General features: G+C 43.9%; 1 protein-coding gene across 2 annotated transcripts; it reads left to right on the forward strand.

Annotated features, from left to right (window-relative positions):
- Nucleotides 1-92: 92 nt before the first annotated feature.
- Nucleotides 93-15,298, forward strand: SRD5A3 (steroid 5 alpha-reductase 3). Of its 2 annotated transcripts, none has more exons than XM_082630876.1 (5): nucleotides 93-401; nucleotides 7,961-8,103; nucleotides 9,906-10,103; nucleotides 13,486-13,620; nucleotides 14,727-15,298. In XM_082630876.1, exons 1-5 carry the CDS (start codon nucleotides 181-183, stop codon nucleotides 14,984-14,986), a joined length of 957 nt encoding a protein of 318 aa, XP_082487002.1. In that variant the 5' UTR covers nucleotides 93-180; the 3' UTR covers nucleotides 14,987-15,298. The 2 variants fall into 2 exon arrangements, with proteins under 2 accessions (XP_082487002.1, XP_082487003.1); XM_082630877.1 differs by lacking the exon at nucleotides 93-401 and adding an exon at nucleotides 556-777.
- The last annotated feature ends 8,325 nt before the right edge of the window (nucleotides 15,299-23,623 follow it).

A 23,623-nucleotide genomic window follows, 5' to 3' on the forward strand; every position in this document is an offset into this window, starting at 1 on the left:
CGCGGCGGGGCGGTGCCTCCTCCCGGGAGGCGTGTCCTGGGCGGGACCGAGCGCGTCCCAGCCCTGCGCTGTGTCACGCACGTCCCGCCCGGCTGAGCCCGGCGCGCCGCGCTCGAGCGGCCGTTCCTTCGCCAACGGGTGCCGAGGGCCCGGGGAGCGCGGACGCCGGGCGTGCCGGCCATGGCTCCCTGGGCGGGGGCCGAACTCTCGGCGCTGAATCCGCTGCGTGCCGTGTGGCTCACGCTGGCCGCGGCCTTCCTGCTGACCCTACTGCTGCAGCTCGTGCCGTCCGGCCTGCTTCCGGGCTGCGCGCTCTTCCAGGACCTGATCCGCTATGGAAAAACCAAAGAAGGGGGGCCGTCGCGACCGGCCGCCTGTCGGGCCTTTGATGTCCCCAAGAGGTAACTGCGCCCGGGCGCGAGTCCTGGCTGCCTAGGCGCGGAGAGCCGGGGGCGCCCCGCTCGTGCAGCCGGCAGGGGGCAGCAGAGGCGTGCGCGGGGCCGGCGGGGCCGGCGCGGACCGGCCCGGGAGGCCCAGGCGGGTTCCTCGACGCGGCGCAACGCCGGCCAGCCCTCCGGCTCTGCCCGCGTCCGCTGCGTGGCCCTGGGGGCTGAATGCCGCGAGTGTCCGCCGACACCGAGGGTGCTGAGCCTCGCGCACCTTCGGGGGCGCAGAAACGTGAACTTCTCGCCCCAGGAACGTGAACTTCTGGCCGCACGTAGCCTTTCCTTCGGGGGAAATGGAAGCGCTTCCCAGTTTAGGCCCGGTCACCAGGCGGTAAATTAAAGTTTCTTTTGTCCCCAAATTCTCCTCTTTACCCTCTCCTGCACTCTAGGTGCTCATAAGCTAACTTGAGGTCGCCGGAACTCCCTAGAAATGAAGGCAGGCCCTCCTTTCGCGCCTCTGTGTCCCCTATTTGTTTCCCAACTCTCAACAGTTAGGATGAAGGGTGAGACGCGGGTCACCAACTGGCGCCCACCTCCTTCGATCGCACTGACGCTCCTTACCCGCATCTCGGCAGGTGCCCCTGGAGAAATGTTGCCCAAGATGGCACATTTTAGGCAAGCTTGGTCCCTAGGCCCCATTTGACTTTCAGCAGATTTCATAACTAAGTTCAACGAGATATTAAATCGTTAGGACTTCAATAGAATTCTTTCAGAAATTGTAAGGCTTGTTATAGTTTCGGTTTTTTGTTTGCTTTTCTTTAAATTCAGAACATTACCGGGAAGAGTCAGCCAAACACTGCTAGACGGTAGGAATATAGCAGTGGCTTTTCTTGGAGATATAGCCTAAGTTGGCGTTTAGGAAGGAATCTGGAGAAATGTGATAGGGTTTCTGATGTATTAAAACACCTTGGTTCTCACTTAAACTTCGCATAGGCGGTGCCCCAGGTCTGCAGACAAGAAAGGGTCTAAATAAACTTGGCTTCCCACTTTTGACTGTTGGAGAAATATTCATCAGGTATTAACACTGAGAAGCGAGCACTAGGTCATTCTGAGGAGAGGTAACGGGAATGAGGCTCTGGGCAGAAGTAGACGGATTCACACACAGTGATTAAGCCTCCTATTTCTTAGAAGCTCTTTGTAAGCTAAAATTTCCGGTCATCCTATTTTTAATCAGGTTTTGAGTGTAGTACTTTTCTATTTCATAGCAGGGACATTCCTAGATTGTCTTTTTTTTTTTTTTTTTTGCGGTACACGGGCCTCTCACTGTTGTGGCCTCTCCCGTTGCGGAGCACAGGCTCCTGACGCGCAGGCTCAGCGGCCATGGCTCACGGGCCCAGCCGCTCCACGGCATGTGGGATCTTCCCGGACCGGGGCACGAACCCGTGTTCCCTGCATCGGCAGGCGGACTCTCAACCACTGCGCCACCAGGGAAGCCCCAGATTGTCATTTTTTTAGTGTTACAAGGTGAAGAAAAAAATTCTTTTGAGAGTGTGAGTTGTAACAATTTATTTTCTAAATTTTAAAAAAGGTACTACTGTTTCTGGAGTAGAGGGCACATTTCAAATCATTCCCTGCACTTACCTGTTTCTTTGGCTCCCATACACTAGCTGTTACTACTCCGGTCTGTCATTATATTTGACAGCCAAGAAACAGATTTTGTACCTTTCCCTTACTCTTTACTACAAAATTGGTACTCTTTGGGCTCCTTGTAATTTCTACTATACTATGAAAGAATTTATGTGTTTTTCTTCTTCCAGAATTCTAGAACGGACCCTCCCATGGTGTTTTGTTTGGTCTTTTTTCTAAATTTAAACTAAAATTTCTTTCCATACTAGAGAAGGTGCAGCAAATCCAGACCAGTCATGAAAGGCAAAAATGTCTAGATGCTATATTTAAATATTTTTCCTTGTTCAGAATTCAGTAGTACTCTTAAAGGCGAAAATAACCTGTAATTTTTACACTTAGAAATAGGCAGCTGTATATCACGTTTCTGCACCCAAGAGCTTAGGTGAATTTGTTTGGGATTATTTTTTCCTAAAGAGGAAAGAATTAAACCTTAATTGAGTTCATGGAGTGTTTGATTCCATTACCTCTGCCTGGTAGATTTCTTTTTTTTTTTAAATTAAGGTGATAGTTGCTTTTCTCGTTTTCTTTTGGTTCCTGGAGTTTTGGTTTTTGTTTTAATTTTTTTTTAAATTCATTTTTAAAATTATTTTTTGCTGCATTGGGTCTTCGTTGCTGTGGGCGGGCTTTCTCTAGTTGCGGCTACTCTTCGTTGAGGTGCACAGGCTTCTCACTGCGATGGCTTCTCGTTGCGGAGCACGGTCTCTAGGCCTGCAGGCTTCAGTAGTTGTGGCACGCGGGTTCAGTAGTTGTCGCTTGCAGGCTCTAGAGCACAGGCTCAGTAGTTGTGGCATACGGGCTTAGTTCCCCCGTGGCATGTGGAATCTTCCCGGACCAGGGCTCGAACCCATGTTCCCTGCATTGGCAGGCGGTTTCTTAACCCCTGTGCCAGCAGGGAAGCCCTTCCTGGAGTTTTGATTTCCCAGTAAGTCTGAATAAATACATGACCTCGAACGTGAGTCACAGTGCTCCTGACTTGCATAGTGTATATGGAAGTACTTCTGTTTCTAATATTTCAAAATGTTATAGAAACATTGCAATTGAATTGAGCTGTAGAGACAGAGAGAACCATCCAGACTTTCCCTACTAGGGTTCAGGGGTCCTAACCAGCAGTCCAGGGGATCTGTGGATAGAATTTGGGGCAAATTGGATTGGAAACGTCTTTATTTCACTAACCTCTAGCTGAAATTCGGCACTTTCTTAATGATGAATGTAATCAACAAACCACAGTAGAATTAGCAATTCCTTCAATTTTGTGGCAAGCTTTTTAATGTTATATTAAAAATATTGAGGAGACCTCAAAACATTATTTTCATCACTATAAGAATACTGTATTATCCTCCACTCTGTCTTGTTATTTAATACATTAATTAAGAAGCACATATATCACAAATGTTTCTTAGTGGTTGTGTTACCTATATTTCAGCATAATTGGTTTCGTTTATCCCTATGTCTTTTAGGCATGTAGCCTTCACCAGACTGCCAAAGGAATCCATGGAAGAAAAATGTTAGGAATTCCTGCTCTAGACTGTAAACTCCATATGTTTACATTTGTCTTGTTTGTTGCCATATCCTGGGCTCAATGCCTGATAATAATAAGGTCCTCGATCAATGTTTTGAATGAATCAAAAAAAAAAAAAAGGTTTTAGGTTTAATTGGTTTGTTGATTAACTTGACTGCTTTCTCTGAGAGTAACTTTGGACGTGGTACCTTCTCTTTCATTCATTTATTTAACCATTGTTTATAGAGTACTTACTATTGCCAGGAGCTATTCTAGGTTCCTTGGAGCCTTTGTTTTTGTAAAAAGATAAATATGTAAACAAATCTTGTAAAACAAGCAAAATAATTTCAGATGGTAATAAGTGCTTCAGAGGAAATCCAGCCTGGTTACTTGATCATGAGCAAGATGGGGTAGCCAATGACAACACTGGAAAGGATGAACAGAAAGGGGCAGGGCAGGAGATGAGTTCATTTTGGGAGGCCAGGACAGACAGCGGGCCTTACAGACCATAGTGGAGGTTAGATTTTATTCTGAGTGTATGGAAAGCAGCTTTAGGATGGGGAAGGGGGCATGGCATTATGTGATTTATGTTTGAGAGGATGACTAGCCATTGTGTGGAGAAGACTGGGTAAGAGGCCGCTAATGGTGCTCCAGGCAAGAGGTGGTGGTATGGATTAGAGTGTTAGCATAATAGCACCTGTTCCTCATACAGGTGGTGATGATATTAAAGCACTTGGCACAGGGCCAGGCCCCTCGTCAGAACTCAGGAACCATTGGTTTCCTTCCTTAGTTAAAACCTATAACTCCCCTTACTGGTCCTGGGATCAGTTCTTGCAATCAGCAAGTAGTGTTAGATCAGATATCTCCTGTCTCAGAACCATCTAGTGGCTTCCAGCTCACTCCCAGGAAGAGCCCAAGACCCTGTACAGTCTTGTCCCCACCACCTCACTGAGATCCTATCGTTTGCCCCCTTTGTGGCTCCAATCCAGTTTTCTGGGTCTCTCTGCTTGTTTTCTGTCCCCTCAGGGCCTTCGCCCTGTAGAGGCCTTTCCTCTACCTGGAAAGCTCTTCCCCCAAATAGCTAGATGGTTTATGCCCTCAGTTCCTATAATTCTGCTCAGGTATAACCTCCTCAACGAGGCCTGCCCTATCCACCCTGTTGAAAAGTATACTACTGCCATCCCCAGCACTCCTTCGTCTCTTCCCAGCTTTCGTTTTCTTGTTAGCAATTACCACCTACTGACATGGTGTAAATTTTACTTCTGTGTGTAACTGTGAGTATAAGCTCCATGAGGACAGGAACTGTTGTCTTTTGTGTTCATTGCTATATCCCCAGAGCCTAGAGCAGTCCCTGGCTTATACTAAGCACCAAAATGTTTGTTAAGTCAGAGGAGTGCTTGCTCGGTGCCCAGCCCTGAGCTACCATAAGGGTCCCCATATCCCTGCTCCCAGGGGTTCACTTCAGTTAAGCAAAGTGCCAAGGGAGGAAAAAGAGGGAGAGCGTCTAGAAGAGAAGGAAGTAGAGTTTTCAGATCTGCTTTTGAGGCTAGAGCTGGGTCTTTTCAAAAAACAGATGTAACCACGAATAAAGAGTAGGACACGTTTCCTGTAGCAGGAAATCAGGCAAGCAAAACAAGAGATAGAATGTGCAAAATGTAGGAATAAGAAAAACAATCTGCCTGTGAATCAAAACCCCATCGCACAGCAAAATGTGGCTTAGCATCTTATCTCAAACATTCTTGAGTAATTTGGTTGATTTATGTTTTGGTATAAATTGATACATGTAACATAGGGCTGGAAAAGCAGGTTCAGGCAAGTTTAGATCACATGAATAGGAGCACAGCCATGTGATTTAACTTCAGAGTCATCAGGGCTGAGTGTGGAGCCAAACACTACCACTTACTGCATGACCTTGGATAAGTAACTTAACCTTCTGAGCCTTAGTTTTCTCAGCTGCCGCATGTAAATATAATACAAACTTGACAGTATTGTTGGGATGATGAAATGAAATACTCTTTAACTGGTTTCCCCACAACTGGACGATTCTCTTTCCTTACCAGGGGGATTTTTTTTTAACTTAAAAAAGACCAAAATGAATGAATGAACAATGCGCTCTCTCTCTTTTTTTTTTTTGATTGTGATAAAATCAAATACATGACATACCATTTTCCACTTTAACCCTTTTTGCGTGTACAGCTCAGTGGCTTTAAGTACAGTCACATTGTTGTGCAACCATCACCACCGTCATCATCTCCAGAACTTTTCCATCAGCCAGAAGGATTTTTTTTTTTTTTTTTTTTTTTTTTTGCGGTATGTGGGCCTCGCGCTGTTGTGGCCTCTCCCGTTGTGGAGCACAGGCTCCGGACGCGCAGGCTCAGCGGCCATGGCTCACGGGCCCAGCCGCTCCGCGGCATGTGGGATCTTCCCGGACCGGGGCACAAACCCGTGTCCCCTTCATCGGCAGGCGGGCTCTCAACCACTGCGCCACCAGGGAAGCCCAGCCAGAAGGATTTTTAAAACATAAAGTATTACTTCAGGTTGCTGTGTTCAGATGCCTTCCCATCCCACTTAAAAGCCAGTGTCCTTACAGGGCCCTGTAGGGTCTGCCCTTCCTTTTCATGCCTTAGCACCCTCCACACACGTGTCCTTTGTTGTGCCTCAGGGCCTTCGTGGTGGTTGTTTGCTCTGCCTAGAACATTCTTTCCTCAGAAATTCACAAAGGTTACTCATTCTAGCCAAGTGTCACTTCCAGAGAGGCCATCCTTGACCACTCACCCAGAATGGCCTCCCCTCTGCACCGTCTCTGCCCCCTCACCCAGCACTGGGCTAGATGTCTACAGGTTCATTTGTTGACTGTCTGCCGAAAGATAAACTTCATCATGGCAGTCAGCTGCTCGGTTTGCTCCCTGCTGCGTCTCCAGCTCCAAGAACATCACCTAGCACGTTCTAAGTGCTCAGTAAATTTTTTTGAAAACATGAAGTAGGTAAAGCGGCTTAAAGTTGCTCCTCAGAAGCCGGCCCCTCCTCTTTCCATGGGAGCCTGCAGAGCACCTTGCAGCTGCCATTCTGCTCTGCTGGCTCAGACCAGAACTGGGCTCAGTTCTAGGAAGTGTGTCTTACGGAAGACCCTGGGAGGCAACCAAAGGCCAGGGGCCCGGGGGTGGGGACAAGGGGGTAGACTTGACACTCATGCATGAACTTTGTAGGAAACTAAGCTCTTGAGCCTAGAGAAGATGAATCCAGAATAACAGGACATCTCAGAGAGGACAGATCCGGTGATAGAATTTGTAACAGTAGTGGGGAGAATAAGTGGGTTGCTATGGAATGGTCAGCTTAGATCGGTGTTTGTCAGACGGGTTGTGGGCATAGTCTGGGGGACTGTGGGGTCTGGTACATACAAGCATATTTCTGAATCAACTGGAAGAGTCCCTGAATCTACGTGTAATCCTATTGACTCCAGGCTGTCTTACTGCATCACAGATTAATGAGACAAGGAGGGCTTAATATAGATGTGATGCATTGAAGACCAGGGAAGGCCAGGTGACCTCCAGGCACCCTGCAGAGTCAGAAAGATTTTGCATCGATTTGATTAGAGAAAAATAGTAGAGGTATAGGTAAAGAGACCTCAAAAAACATGTTAGGCCCTGGTGCCATATTAGGTGATTCCTTTGCAGCAAACCAGCATAATCTTTCACGTTAAATTGACATTGCTAATTGCTAATTTCAACTTTTATTGGTTTTGTGGTTTTATTTATTTCATCCATTACTATGTTGATTGCAAAATATGTATTGTATTTGTGTGAGAGCGGTAACCATCAGGAGTTGATAGCTAGTTTTATGAGTTAATATTTGTCATGTTATTATAAAAGTAATTTAGGTCAACATAATTTAAGAAAACACTGAATCAGAAGACCTTTAAGGTTTCTTGCAACCCTGAGAGCCTGTGACTGTACAAATCTTATGTAACAGTTGTATGGCTATTGCAGCAATATCAGTCGAGATTTAGAAATCTTCCACAGATTTGGCTAGTGTTAGCACAATCTAGGCTGTCTCTGCCAGGCCCTGGGGCCCCCTATTTTTGAGTTTGAGCCCAATCCTGTTACCTGGAGATAAGAGAGAGAGCTAATTAACCCTACATCTAAGTTTAACAAGGTCATTCATGTTCTTGTTAACCTTAGGAAGCCTCTTTTTCTTATTAGTTAACCAGTCCCATCATTTGAAAGGAAATTTCAAAAATCTGAACATCTGTAGGATTCAGGTTCTATTAAAAAAGCAAAGTTATACTTGCAGAATGGAGGAAAGAGGATAGGGAAACTAAAAATAGTCTTCCTGTATAAAGGCTTAAAGTGGATCCACTCTGATTATTACCTAACTTGTTTTCCCTTCGCAGGTATTTTTCTCACTTCTATATCATCTCAGTGCTGTGGAATGGCTTCCTGCTCTGGAGCCTTACTCAGTCTCTGTTTGTGGGAGCACCTTTTCCAAACTGGCTTCATCATTTACTCAGAATTCTTGGGGCTGCGCAATTCCGAGGTAACAACTCCTCTGGCTAATACCAACCATTGCATCCTGTTCCTGTCTGTCCTGCCTGCGGGAAGGTGTTCTCGGTATTTCATAGCCACTCTCAGCTTCTTGGCCGGACTGGGACGTGAAGGGTGGGGCAGAAAGGGTTCCGCGTGGATCACAGCCAGATGGCCAAGGGGAAGGCCCCAAGTCCTTCACTGAGATCATGGCAGAGCTGAGAGTCAGCTCTTCATCCCTGATTTCCCAGCAAGTGCTGTGCTGAACAGGACTGGCTGTTCTCCCTCTGATATTTTTAGTACTTTAGGATCCCTCAGGTTTGCCTTGAAACATTTATCGTATATATAGTTCCAACCACAATCATGCCTCTGGACTCCAGAAATTTGATAGAAAATTACTTTTTGATCACAGGTTAAAAATGTTTGTTATGCTGTGAGGCTTTGGTTATATAAAAAAATTGACTGTAAATAGTTGTTGATCAGATGATTACAAAATAGCATTTAAATTTGCCTTACTGTGCCTTGAATAAAGGATACATAGAACAATTTAAAAGGTAAGGAATTGAAGGTGAAACCCATAAAGTGGCCTCAATTAATGTCAGGCATCAGGAGAGGGGCAGAATTAGAAACAAATTGTTCTGGTGCTATCTCTGTCCTTCGTTCCAGCAGCCAAACCGCTGGCTTCCTAGGAACAATCCTTTTCTGTATAACCAGAGGAACTTGTTGCAAAAGATGACAGAAAGAAAAAGCTACGCAGATCCTACTTGGGAGGGGAAGATACCTCGGCGAATCCCACTTCACCCATTAAAGCTTTACCTCTTCATTTGCTTACTGGGGGGCTGGCTGGGGTTCTAATATTTGAAGGGTGGTTGTGAGGAGTTGTATTTGGTTGTTTGTTTTATCCTATTCCTGAAGAGTTAGAACTAGGTTTCACTATATTTAAAAGAGAAAAGCAGGCAAAGCCAATCTGTGTGATAGAAGTCTCCATAGAGCGTACCCGTGGGAGGGTGCGGGGAGGGGCAGTGCCTAGAGGGGAGCACGAGATGCTGGTTGTGCTCTGTTTCTTGATGTAGGGGCTGGTCGTACGGGTGGGATGGGCTGGTGTACTTTGCAAAAATTCATTAGGCTGTGTCCTTACTGTATTTTTATGATGTGTGTGATAACATTTTTAAAAAAATTCTAGATTTTATGTCATTTTAGAAACCAGCATTTCTTCTGACTTCTCTTGAGGCAGAGGGGTGAGAGGCAGATAGGAAGATAGATCTCAAGGCTCACAGTCCCCCAAAAGTATAATCTCTCTTTTTTTTTTAATATGGAAAGAAATGCATAACTCTTCCTGTCTCTGTTCCCATCCCCCTTTCTGCTTCTGTATATGCCTGTGTCTCTTCTCCCCTGCTGACCTCAGGGATCCCACCAGGAGTCCTTGCTCAGAGGTCATCCAGGAACTCTTCCTGACTATCTTCAAATGGGGATTAGTGCCAGGGACCAGCGACCATGGAGTTTGGGTTCTGAGAGCACGGATCCCTTCACAGCCACGTAACCCAGAAGGCTTCCACATCACAGAGTAGAGTCAGGAGGCCTGAGTCTGTCTCGGCTCTGTCACTAGCTTACTGTGTAACTTTGAGCCAAATGCCTTGACTTCACCTGGCTCACTCCCTCACTGCCAAAAAAAAAGGAGGCGTTAGACTGGATGATATCTACGGCCCTTTCCTAGCTCTGATCTTGTTTAATACCCTGTTTAACAGTAGGGGAAATCATAACTTTGGATTAGCCCTGGAGCGAGAGATGCTGAGTGTGTTCCATTCTGAATTGTAGGGGATGAGCTCGTGCTGTCTGCGTTCTTAGTACTAGTATTTCTGTGGCTACACAGCCTACGAAGACTCTTCGAGTGCTTCTATGTCAGTGTCTTCTCCAATGCCATGATTCACGTCGTGCAGTACTGTTTTGGACTTGTCTACTATGTCCTTGTTGGCCTAACTGTGTTGAGCCAAGTGCCAATGGACGGCAGGAATGGTGAGTGGTTGCTGGGGTCTGTCAGCTGCGTCACTGGGTATATGAGGGACTCTGGGTGAAGCATTCCACCAAGCATTATGGAAGTTAGGAAGTAGGAGGCCTGCCCAGTTCACTTTGCATTTGAGGAGTTTGGGCTCTGATTGTAGCTTTAAAAAGTCAACATGCCCAAGGGTGTCTAGGAGATGCACATCACATTAACCATAACTGCTAAAACCTGAGAGATACCAACGTAAGCAGCAGTGCCTTCAGTAAAGGGAATAAAGTGCAAAGTCTTCGGGAGGCCTGGTTTAGGGATGAAGAAGTGGGATGTGGGGTTTCCATCAATGGGATTGAAGTCAGTGAACTTCTGCGGAGTTAGTCTGGAAAGAAAGAGGCAGTGTGGTCAAGAGTAGAACAGGAAGCAGGGGAACATACTGGAACAGGAGAAAGGGTCAGCAAGCCAAGCTGCCTCACCAAAGCCTCATCATCCAGGGGTGGAGGGGTGAGGGATGAGGGAGGGGAAGGGAAAGTTGTTGTGCAGGGTGAAATCATGGAATACCAGAGGAGGAAAGGGTGGCCTGAGCTCATGGTGAGTAGTTGGGATTTGAAGAGGAGGTAGGGGGCCATTTTGTTGCTATTTTGTTCTTGTGACTGTTCCCGTTGTAACAAAGCTTATTTCAAGTGAGGCAGCCTGAGCGGAGAGGACAAAAGAGTACTGTGGTAAATCAAAATTGTGCCTTAACACTTCTGAGCTCTCACTAGCCAGGAAGAGGGAAGCAAAATCATGACTTTGTTTATGAGGAGGAAATGAAATGTGATTTGGGGGTTGGGGGAGAGGGAGGATTGGATATCTGACATATCTGACCATCGTTTTTGTAAAAACAGTGCATGCTTATCATAAAGAATTCAAGTCATTTTGGGTGATGGAAATGAGTTTTCTAGTGCTGAGCTTAACTTCATCTCGCACCCTTGGTATCCGTCAGCCCACACGCTCTAGAGTAGGTCCTTCACAGCTGTTTTCTCTAAGCCCAAGTCTTCCTGTTTCCTAAGACTGCCCTATCCCTCCTTGTAAATTGAGCCCATGGTCTGGATATTTCCAGTACTCAGTGAGTGAGCTGTCTCCTCAGGTTTGATTTCAGTGTCAAGTGCCCCTTGATTGGCCTGCCTCTCTGTTGCTGTAGGACAGCCCGTGGCCTCCATGGCGCAAGGAACGATTTTAAAGTATGACTTATTGACACTCTTTCTCAATTCCTGAGTTGTTTATTGGCTCCAGCCACTCGGTTAGCATCTCTCCATCTAATTTCTCTGAACGTAAGTCAGTTTTTCCTCCCTGAGCTTTCGGCTGTGGCATGCTTGTGCATCCCATGTCACGGTTTGAGCCGTCATTCCTGGAGAACAGTCCGAGGTTTTTACCCAAAGGAGCTTTCCAAAGCACTTTGGTAACCCATTAGCTTGCAGTCTGTTAGCATTACATATCTCTCCTGGAGTTTCCTCTGCTGGCTGGACCCCAACTTCCACCTTCCTTCCTGTATAAGAAGTCAAGGAAAGGCTGCTGAGACACCCACAAAATAGCTTCTGGACACTCCTTTCTGAAGTTTTCTGAAACTTGTGTTTCACCTACCTGTCCTTCAAGAGGTCATCTGGGACAGTATGGGGAGGACTTGTTTCAGGAATTCATTGGAAGAGAACACACTGGGGCATTTGCCAGCTGCAGAGTCTGATAGAAATGACAGGGGCTTTGGCGTCAGATGGGCCTGAGTCTGAATTCTGGCTTATTAACTTCTCAGAGCCTCAGAACCTTCATCTGGAATTAGGGACATATACTGATTTCAGAGGGTTCTTGTGAAAGTGGAAAGAAAGTGTATCTGTAAACTACCCAGATCTTCACATCTCCTTGCCTTCAGAATCTAGAGGGTCCACCCCCAGTCCCTCTCCATTACATTGTTCTGTTGTTTTTTCTTCAGAGTACCATCTGTACCTTAAATTATCTTGGTTATTGATTTTTTTACTTGTTTCATCTCTTGCTACTAGAGTGTGAGTTCATGAGGACTGGGATCTGACCTGACTTACCCACTGCTTTATCCCTCGTGAGAGATGCCACGCTCAGTAGACACTCAATAAGGAACGAATGAATAAATGAATAATTAAATACTACACAGATTAGACCCTCAGTAAAAAGCCTTCCTCCTGCCTCCCCTTTCCTGTATCATAACTTACTCTTAAAATTTTTTTTTCTCTGCCTTTAGAGTAGGTGACTTGGCTGTAACATGAACTCTCATACACTTGCTTCAACTTGTAATCCTGTGGTGACTTGCTCTTATAGCCCTCTGATTTAAAACTATTTTTCATATTCTGTTTATTTTTAACTTATAAAATTATAACTACTTAGTTAAATGGCTAAACTTAGTCAGCATTAAGAGACTACGGTAGATTATTTAGAGAAAGCAAGTTTTTAAAAGAAATTAACACAATTAGATTTTGGTGGACTGTCATTAGTCATTAGCTGTCATCAGCTGAGTCCTGCCTCCAGGTACCCATATGGAATAGCTTGATCCTTGGTTCTCCTACCTGAATCAAATTTGTAGGGGCTCCCTCTTGGCTGCAGAGCCTCCGGCTCTTCCCCGTTGTCAATGGACAGCTTTGTTTTTTCAGTCAAATCCCTGACTAGCCTCACTGCTTCCTGCTCAACATAGAGAAGTCCTTAATTTGTTTTTCTAATGCCAGTCCTTAGAAAACCTGCATTCTTCCCATCTTCTTGGTAGCTGGAGAAGAAAGAAGATGAAACTTTTGAGTGTTTCTACTCCTGAAACGAAATCTCTCTGACTAGGTTCTCTCTAATCAGAAAGGGATACTGTTTTGGTCTTTATCTTGCAGTTTCCATTTCTCCTCTTTTTGAGAAGTTCCACTGTTAGCCTTTACTTCCAGTGATTTTCTTCATTGGCCCGAGCCAGTCAAGTCAGCATTAAAGGTTTCCTTAGAAATGGCTCGGGATGAGATCCTTTAGGAAGTGTTTTTCTGACAGACTGTAAGAAAGAGGACATAAAACCAGGCTTAGAAATAAACATGTGAAGTAGTCTCACTACACAAGAGTACATCACCAGAGTGGGAGACAGGGCTGACCCCTGTGCTTGAAGCACTTGAAGAAGGAGCAAGAGAATGTGTTGATACGGAATTCTCTGCCAGGGGCCCCTGAATCTGCCCCTGGCTGAGGAGCACACCTCCCTCATCCACAGGGATGCTGTTCTCCCCTCTGTACTTGGGAAATTGTAGCAGGTTGCTTTTCTAGTCATGAAGAACAGAATAAGTAGGTAATGGTGTTCTACTGATTATAGGATTTTTTTTAATGCTCTGAGCCTCTGAAATTTTGCAGAGTTGGCTAATAAGATAATTCTTATTTCTGTAGTCTATGTGATAGGGAAAAATCTCTTGATGCAAGCTCGGTGGTTCCATATCCTCGGAATGATGATGTTCATCTGGTCATCTGTCCATCAGTATAAGTGTCATGTCATTCTCGGCAATCTCAGGAAAAATAAAGCAGGTGAGATATCTTTTAGAACCACTGCATGTGGATTTTAGCCCTCAGAAGTTAGGTGTACATATTCCTTCTCTCTTTTCTTTCCCGTCCTAATTAGTTGACTAATGTATCAAATGCTCTTTTTTTTTCTTTTTTTTTTTTCTTTTTTTTTTTCTTGCGGTACACGGGCCTCTCACCATTGTGGCCTCTCCCGTTGTGGAGCACAGGTTCTGGACGCACAGGGTCAGCGGCCATGGCTCACGGGCCTAGCCGCTCCACGGCATGTGGGATCTTCCCAGACCGGGGCACGAACCCGTGTGCCCTGCATCAGCAGGTGGACTCTCAACCACTGCGCCACCAGGGAAGCCCTCAAATGCTCATTTTTGACAAGACTCTCTGGGTCTTGATCTTCCCATCTGTAAAATGAGAGCATTTTACTGAAAGACCTCCCTGGCACCATCTAGCCCTGACATTCTATGACTCTATTCTGTGCCCACGTTTTGGGGCCTACACTGCATATATGTGTCTAACCAGTATGTGAGCCCTAGCATTACTGTGCCAAGTTAGTATCATTCCAGCTAAAGCAAAAAAACCTTGACTCTTTAGTTAACTTGTGTTGACTTATCACAGGTACAGTTTTTATTAGACTTTTTGAAATATTAAAAATGGAATAGTACTATGCACCATTTATCAAGTGCTTACTTTGTGCCGGCCCTGTTCTGAGTGCTTTATATGTAACTTCACAGTACTCGCTTTAGGCAGGTACAGTCTTATCCTCATTTTATAGTTGAGGAAAGAGAGGCACAGAGAGGTTAAGCAACTTATCTAAAGTTACACAGCTTGTAAGTGGCAGAGCTAGGATTTGAACTCATGCAGTCTGACTCTGGAGTCTGAGCTCTTAATAGCTTGGAGGATTGTTGGAGAAACTTACTTACAGTTGTTAGTATAACCTCAGCATGTGACTTTTTAATATGTAGTAGAATGACAATGGAGGTGTGACAGGATGGTGGTTTGTACAGGTCTGTGACACCTTTTCCTAAATAAGTTTTATAAATTATTTGGAGGGTGAAGTGGTAAAACTTTGTTTTGGCAACTTCAAATGTTCAGGGTATCTTCTTTTTCCATTTCAGGAATGGTCATTCACTGTAACCACCGAATCCCTTTTGGAGACTGGTTTGAATATGTTTCTTCCCCTAACTACTTGGCAGAGCTGATGATCTACATTTCCATGGCTGTCACCTTTGGTTTCCACAACTTAACTTGGTGGCTCGTGGTAACATACGTCTTCTTCAACCAGGCTCTGTCTGCTTTCCTCAGCCACAAATTCTACAAAAGCAAATTCGTCTCCTACCCGAAGCACAGGAAAGCTTTCCTTCCATTTCTGTTTTAAGATAATCTCAGTTATGAGGAATGCACACCAGGTGACAGTTCCAATTCCCAAGGACAATGAAGTCTAGAAACCAAAGTACAATTTCTGTAGAACTGTTTGAAACTCTCTGGTCCATTTCTGTTACCAGAAGTCTTCAGTGCATGAGCAAAGCAATACCGCTCAAGAAAATGAGTCTTGGGACTTCCCTGGCAGTCCAATGGTTAAGGCTCCGCACTTCCACTGTGGAGAGGCATGGGTTCGATCCCTGGTTGGGGAACTAAGATCTCACTTGCTGCTCAGCATGGCAAAATAAATAAAATTTTTTAAAACAATGGAAGAAATTGAGTCTTCAGAGAAGAAATACTTCCGGCAGACCTAGGAGTGCTATGTCTGCTTTCTAAGATGCTTTATAAAAGGAACCAAGTGCTAAAAAGTAGATGAGACTTTTCCAAGCTGCTTCAAAAACAAACTAATCAAGAATATACAAACAGCTTCAAACAAACACTTACACACACAGTGGAGGAGATAAGGTCATCTGTGGCTTTGTTTTTGCTACAGACAAATGAACTAGACTACACAATAAGCAACATAGCAGATGCTAAGTAACTGCTTGTTGCATATCAGTCCAAGCTGAATAGCCTCTGAAAATAACAACAATGTATAATTTCACACCAATGGATTCTGGGAAAAGTGAGTTTGTTGAAGTTAGCTTATACTTATTACCACAAAGATTTCCGGCTATGTAACCATCAATAGTCATTTCCCTCTCAAATCATAGCCTAACAAAGTTTGAAACCTCTTTTATTTAATATTTTTTGACATCCCTTTATAGGGAGTACCTTAAAAGTGTAAGCATCTGAAATAAAATATTTTTATATTTGTGCATAAAAAGCCTTCATGAATGGAACTGACTTACACTCGGTATTGGATAGTGCTGTAGGCCTCATTCATATGTAGTTATTCAAATTGGATTAATGTCTGCCTGAGTATATTTTAACTAATAGAATGAATCTGAAGATATTTAAAAATGAAGTTTACACTTAAGATAGCTTATGTTAAAGAAAATATCCATGATTAAATCAAGTGGATATAACTGCATGGTGTGAAAGTAGAAAAAAATACTATATAGCCTGAGCAATGCAGTAAAAAACTGCACATTCATGCAGCGTAAGATTTACTGGCTTATTGGCTGAGGTATTAACTTTTTTCCTTTTATACAGATATCTTCTTATAGTCTACTAGGTACTAAAGTTTTACACTAAGATGTACCATGCTATGGGGGAAAGCACCTCATTATTAACCAGACACGCATGGAAGGCACAGTCTAAGAATATCCTCCCCACCTGCATCTCTGGAGTAGTAAACCGAAGCTGGTAAACAGATTCTTTTTAACCCAACTTTCAATATATGTATATCAGCACATTTTCTAAAGTTCTTAGATTTCTGAAGTAGCATTTTCTCCCCAATAATCAAATACCACTTCCATCAGCTGTTCCATCTAATAAATGACATTCATTTCATTTATCATTTAGATTTGCCATCCTCAGGACCGGGACTCAGGAACAAAACTTTCTACACCAGAAATGTAAAGCATATTGCATTTTGGTCTTAATTTCCACACAAATGGCATAAATAATTTTAGCATATTATTTGGGGAGAAAAATGTATTTTGCTTTAGCATATGGTTTTATACTAGGTTAGACTAGGAATTTGTCTGCTGTTCTGAAATTTCATTGTACTTTAAAGTAAAATAATGAGTATTCCCTGTGAAGAAGCCTGTCAGGCCATGAGAGAGGGTTCCCAGTCAGCTCTGTGCTCCCCATGTTCTTGCCATCCTTCTCATGCTTCTCCTGTCTTCTACTCTCCCTCCCCCTTCCTTGCCCAAACATTGCATTTCTAGGTGAAGACAGAAAAGGAAGTACTGATGTCCTCAGAGGGGCTCCGAACAAAGTTGTGTGGTCTTTGAAGAAAGCTCAGCCGTGGAGAATAATTGAGAATTGTGCTTGCAAGATCACCGTCAACGTTGCTCTTTGTGCTGGTAAAAATAGCCCATGTGCCTAAAGGGAGAACACCAGAGAGAGTCTGCAGATTCTTCACATGGATAATCCAGAAATAGCTTGGGGCTGGAGATTCTTGATTTTCCTATTGGCTTAGTTGAATAGCTTTACCCTTTAATTTTCTGTTACTATTAAGTTCGGGAAAATGATACTGAACTACCTCATGACAGCATTCCCTGGATTAGCTACGGACTATAAAAGTGTGCTGAGGGCTTCCCTGGTGGCGCAGTGGTTGAGAGTCCACCTGCCGATGCAGGGGACGCGGGTTCGTGCTCTGGTCCGGGAAGATCCCACATGTCACAGAGCAGCTGGGCCCATGAGCCACGGCCACTAAGCCTGCGCGTCCAGAGCCTGTGCCCTGCAACGGGAGAGGCTACAATAGTGAGAGGCCTGCATACCGCAAAAAAAAAAAAAAAAAAAAAGTGTGCTGAAAATAGCCTTTATTTTTAAGTCTCCAAGTTGTAGCTCATCCTCTATACTACATTTGCTTTCAGTGGCATGGATTATTTTGTCTTCACAAAGCTTTGTTCTGTATTATGTTTTTAATTCAATGAGTGGTTATTGCTAGAATTCCTATCCCAAAAAAAAGCCTTTGCTGGTACTTTTATATGAAGCTTAATGGATAGTTTAAGGAGACTGTAAACATTTGCATAACTGAAGTTACCTGAAAATTCAAAGACCATTGATAAGTAACATATCTCAAAATGAACAGTTGTATTAAAGGTCTTAAAATAGTAAATGAGCAAGTAGAGGGCTTCCCTGGTGGCACAGTGGTTGAGAGTCCGCCTGCCGATGCAGGGGACACGGGTTCGTGCCCCGGTCCGGGAAGATCCCATATGCCGCAGAGCGGCTGGGCCCGTGAGCCATGGCTGCTGAGCCTGCGCGTCTGGAGCCTGTGCACCGCACCGGGAAAGGCCACAACAGTGAGAGGCCTGCGTACCGCGAAAAAAAAAAAAATAGAAAAATGGTAAATGAGCAAGTAGAAATTTTTTACACCTATCTAAGCAATTTCTGTCCACTTGCTTACATTGCTTATCAGAAAAAAAAATATTCAGCTGGTTTTTATCAGTGTCTTACATTAGTCTAACTTTCTAAGATTTTTCTGATAAATGGACAAGAAACAGTGGAGGTGGCAGTGACCCCTAAGTAATTCACGTGATGCATACTTCATCATTTTTCTCAAGTACCAATGATCTAGAAAGCCATATATTGGTTTTGGGGAAACAGAGAGCTACTCTATGCACATAATATCAGGTCTCTTCCTTCAAAAAGACTCTGAACACTTGAAATGCTTAGAGGACAAAAGAACACGAGATTTCTCTACAGAAAGACAAATCTGCCTCCTGAGCCTAGCCCTCTGGGTAAAGCCTCATAGCACATGTGCAGTTTTTATCAGGGCTCCTTGGTCTACATAGCATCTTCGTGTGAATTAGATAAGTCGTTACTCTAGAACATCCCCACAAGAGCAGAGCATGAACCTTTGTGGACACAAAAGGCAGCTGATGATAGGACTGCAGCTCAGTTAGCAGAGCTTGAGCTGGATCTCAGCCCACTCACCCTTCAGCCTGCGGTCCTTTGTGCAGTACACAGACTGCACAACCTTCCAGAGAGACCCTGCTCATTGTGCTGCCTGTCTGTCTGCAGATTCTGTTCACTCTTGAAGAAAACAAAACTTGATTTCATGGAATCATCTCACTGAGAAAGACCATAAGAATTAAACTAGGAGAAGGGGAAGTAAGCACTCCATGCAAAACATCTCTGCTTCCACACACTAAAAGAGGAGTCTGGTGGTTAACAGGTAAGTGACCCTCAAACAGTAGAATGTCCAGATGCTAGGATGCTGGCCCCAAGTAGAGAGAATATTTTGCTTCTCTGATTACCAGCTCCTGTCTTCCCAGCTTATTGTTCTAGTACAGCAGCTCCAAGTCTTTCCACCCCACTGGGACCTCCAGTCTGTCGATAGAACGTCGTCCTTCACCTTTTCTAAGTCATATCTCCTTACCCTGCTTAAGTGAATCACTCTAATCATTCTTTGTATATATTCCCAACTCTCTTGCTTCCCCACATTTTGCTTCTTCCTGGTGGTTTAACCAAGGCACACCCCTGGTTAAATTCAACCCTCCTTCCTTGGTGTGTGCACCTATGCAACCGAACTGTGGCTGGAGAAATACTGTCCACCAACATCCCCCTTCGAATTCATGGTCGTTAACCTCAAGTGGTGTTCACTGCTGCAGTCATACTAAACTTCCCCAGTCCATTCACTCTCCCACTCTGCTGACTGTCACATCCCTGTCCTCAGGAAAATGAAGCTGCTGGAAGACAGCTTCCACCATTACCACCACTACCTCCACCCACCTAAGCATTTGTGTATTTATGTTGTCTGCCCTCGTTACTATTGAAGGATACTTTCTTTTTAAAAGAGGATGTGTAATCATGATTCTCACACAAATATAAAATGAATGCGTGCCAAAGATTTTATTGAACTCATAATGAAGGAACTAGTAAGATGTTAGAACCAGTACCGAGAGTCTTACAAAGTTGACTTTGTAAGACTTTGCAACTTTGTTACAAAGTTGCAAAATAGCTCAAAGACGAGGTGCAGATAACCTGAGGAGTGTGCTAGACAGGGCACCAGTAATATTTTTTGCTCATTTCAAAGTCATTTACAGTTTTTTCCTGAGACTAAACAATCTCTCTGGGTTTCTACTCAAAGCTAGGCCCTCTACTTGGGCACTAGAGTCTACCTAAGGACATTGGTTAGCCATTCTTCCTCCTACTAAATCAGCAAAGTTTTGCCATTTCTCAATTTTCCCATCAGCAGAAAAATACCTTTTTAAAACCTAACCCCATTGCCCTCACCAGATACCACCTGATTTTTCTGGTGGCTTTGCAGCAAAACTAGAAAGAGTTACTTTGTTCTTACTAGCTCCAGTTCTTTTTCTCTCACTGCTAAACCCATTCCAGTCACTCTCCAGACCTCACGACTCAACTGACACTGCTCTTGAAAGTCCATGCTAAATCCAGCGGTCACTTCTCAGTATTCATACCAACACAGCAGTGGTGGTCTGCCACTTCACCTTGATACACTTCCTTTAATTGACTCCAAGACTCCACACACACTGAGTTTTCCCCCCTACCTCTCTGGCTAGGTTTCTCTACAATTCCTTCTCTCTATCCTGACTTCTGAATGTAGGAATATGCCAATTCCCAGTTCTTGGTCCCTTGGTGCCTCTATCTTTAGATGGTGATCTCATACAGTCTCATGACTTTAAATACTCTTTGTATACTGACAACTTCTAAATATATATATCCAGCCTAAACATCATTCCCCAACTCTAGACTCTCATGTCCAATTTCCTGCTTAATGTCTCTACTTGGTGTGTAGTAGATATCTTGATAGATGTGATTAAATGTGAATTTCTGATTTTCCTCATCCCCACACCTGATCCTCCTACAGTCTTCCCATTTCTTTATTACTCAGACTGAAAATGATGAGGTCTTCCTTGACTCTTCTCTTTCTCTCATGCCCCGCAGACCAATCAGTGGTTCTACATCCAGAAGTCATCCCTGTTACATTAACTCTATGAGCTACCATCTTGATTTTAGCCGCCATCATTTCTTGCCTGATTTACTGCCCAGACTCATAATTGGTGTCCTAGCTTTCTCCCTTATTCTCTATGGCTGCTTCTCAGCACAAGCCAGAGTGATCTTTCAAAAATGTAGATCATGCCACTACTCTCAAAACGCTGCAACAGCTCCTAATTTCTCTCAGATTAAGGCCCAAGTTACTCCGATAACCTACTAGCTTCCCATATGATCTGACCCCCAGTCATCTCCCTTACCTCATCTCCTATTCTTACCCTCATTCCCTCTTCCTACACACTGGCCTCCTTGCTGTTCGTATACATATCCGTCGTGCTCCTATTTTAGGGCCTTTGCGCTGGCCGTTTCTTCTGCCTAGAGTGCTTCTCCTCCAGAGAGCCACATGGCTGACTCCCGCACCTCCTTTAAGTTGTATCATCTACTGCTGTGTAATGACGTACTCCAAATCTTAGCAGCATAAAACAGCAAACACCTCTCGTAGTTTCTGTGGGTCAGGATTTCAGGTACAGCTTAGCTGGGTGCCTCTGCCTCAAGAATTCACTGCAGCCAAGATGTCACCAGGGCTGAGGTCCCATCAGTAAGTTTTATTGTTGTTCTTGTTTTATATAAGAGGGACATAGGCTTTTATTAACCCAGATGAATGTTATTTGTACTCCCTGGAGCGCATGCTCTGGAATGTGTGGTAATTCAGAATTGGAAGCGCCTGATAGTATCAGGGTGTGTCAGTATGAATAAGTAACATCTGAGTATGCCATTTTGGCATGCATACTAATAAATTTTGCTTATTCATAGAGTGTAGACTTATCAAGATCGACAGGAATTTTGTGCTGTGGATAGACCTTAACACTGGTTAGTAGAGATTGGCAAAGGGCCTGGCTGTCTGTAGACTGAGCACTTATTGCAACTGCCCTGCAGAATCCAGGCCTATCTTCCATTTTCATGCCTCAACGAAGTCTGTTTTTATTACCCTAAATTCAAACTTTTATACAGTAAGTGAAACAAGGAAGCCTCCAAGCCAAGTACTTGTGCTACTTGATGGAGCAGCACCCTGATTTGCCTACTATAGAAGACAGTTTTTAATAAAAAGTTACAGGCAGAGTTATAGACTTTGCTCCTTCCCTTCATCTCCCACTTGCTGATTAGGTTTCCCTAGTCAGCAGTCTTTCATCGTTAGGTGTAAGACAATATTTACAAAATCACCTTTGGAGACTCTGGGTAAAGAATAATGCCATCTTAATCTTGGGTCTGGAAAAGAATTAAGTCCCCTCAGGAAACAAAGGAGAAAAAAAGTGGAAATCAATTATGAGATTCTCTTTAAGTCCAGGGAAAGGCAGAAAGGTTCCCACCAAACTCAGGAAGTTTACATACAGGCACATTTAGAGAATCGGTACAGGAAACACAATGCTTACTAACAGTATTCCTCCTCCTGGATCAGACAATCAGATCAGAGTTTTTTTACACCGACTTTGATCAGTTTAGTGACTTACATAAAAAGATCATCTATCTGTGACCAGGTCTTTAGATGTTACCCCTCTGAAAACAGAAGAATAGCAATTTATCTATTCAACCAAATTCATTTAACATCTGCTATATCCAAAGCATGGAGGTAGGCTCTGTGGTGTGTACCGGGTTATATAAGACACAATTCTTGCTCTCAATAAGCACGCATTTCAGTATGAGGATGACAGATTTATCAACAACCTATTTCCTTAAGTTAAAGTCATGGAGGGAATCCGTCAGTTTCATCATTTCCCTACCACCTCATGTTCTCCTTCCAGTTCAAATCCTGACACTTGACAGACTATGCAACCATATGCAGCTTCATGAGCATATGAGCTGTGCAGTCTCACAGGGCCCTTCTCTCAGAAGGACCCCATGCATGGTTTAATCCTCTGCTGTTCCTGTCTTGAACTTCTTAATAATTTTATTTTTGAACTTGTGTTTGGTAATTGAAGTCTGATAGGACAATAGAACATGCACGTGAGCAGTGGAAACATGACCAGAGGTTATGCTTGCACGTGTGCAGAGAGCTGTGGCAACGCAGGCAACCCAGCATGCACACACACGCCTCCGAGCAGCTCGCTGCAGCCGGGCAGGTTCCTGGGCCTGCACGGCAGTGGGGATAGTGGCGGCAACAGCAGAAGCGGAGGCAACAGCTGTGGCAGCCCTGGCTCGAAGGGGAAGGGGCTTTGCACGGGGGCAGCACCAGGACTTGCAGTGGGAAGCCAGCTTGCAAATCCCTGTCATCCGCACAAATATGAACTCACCAGCCTGACCCTGGGACAGGAACTGCTGGCATTCAGGCAGCAGACTTTATCAGTAAATTAGTACAAAATACATGAACATTGCAATAAAGCCTATCAGGGAATTATTAGAATTCTTAAAGGATTTAGAATCTCTAGTTTTGAAAACTGCTGCAACATGGTGAAGCAAATAACCACACATGTAGAAATAGAAATTAAATATAAAGATCATCACGTTCTACAGAAAAGAACACTAGAAAGATGTGGTACATATATACTGGAATATTACTCAGCCATTAAAAAGTATGAAATTTTGCCATTTTAACAACATGGATGGACTTGGAGGGTATTATACTTAGTGGAATAAGTCAGAGAGACAAATACTGTGTGTTATCACTTGTATGTGGAAACTAAAAAAATAAATGAATATAACAAAACAAACAGACTTGCAGATACAGAGAACAAACTAGTGGTTACTGCTGGGGAGAGAGGTAGGAGGAAAGGCAATATAGGGGTAGGGGATTAAGAGGTACAAACTACTAGGTATAAAATAAGTAAGATACAAGGATGGAAAGTACAGCACAGGGAATATAGCCAGTATTTTACAATAACTTTATACAGACTATAACTATAAAGATATCGAATGACTATGTTGTACACCCAAAACTAATGTTATTGAAATCAACTGTACTTCAGTTTTTAAAAAACACTATTTTCATTTGAAGGTTTGAATGAACCAATTGTTAATGAGGAAG

The sequence above is a fragment of the Mesoplodon mirus genome, assembly GCF_964341445.2.
Source record: "Mesoplodon mirus genome assembly, chromosome: 2".
NCBI lineage: Eukaryota > Metazoa > Chordata > Mammalia > Artiodactyla > Ziphiidae > Mesoplodon > Mesoplodon mirus.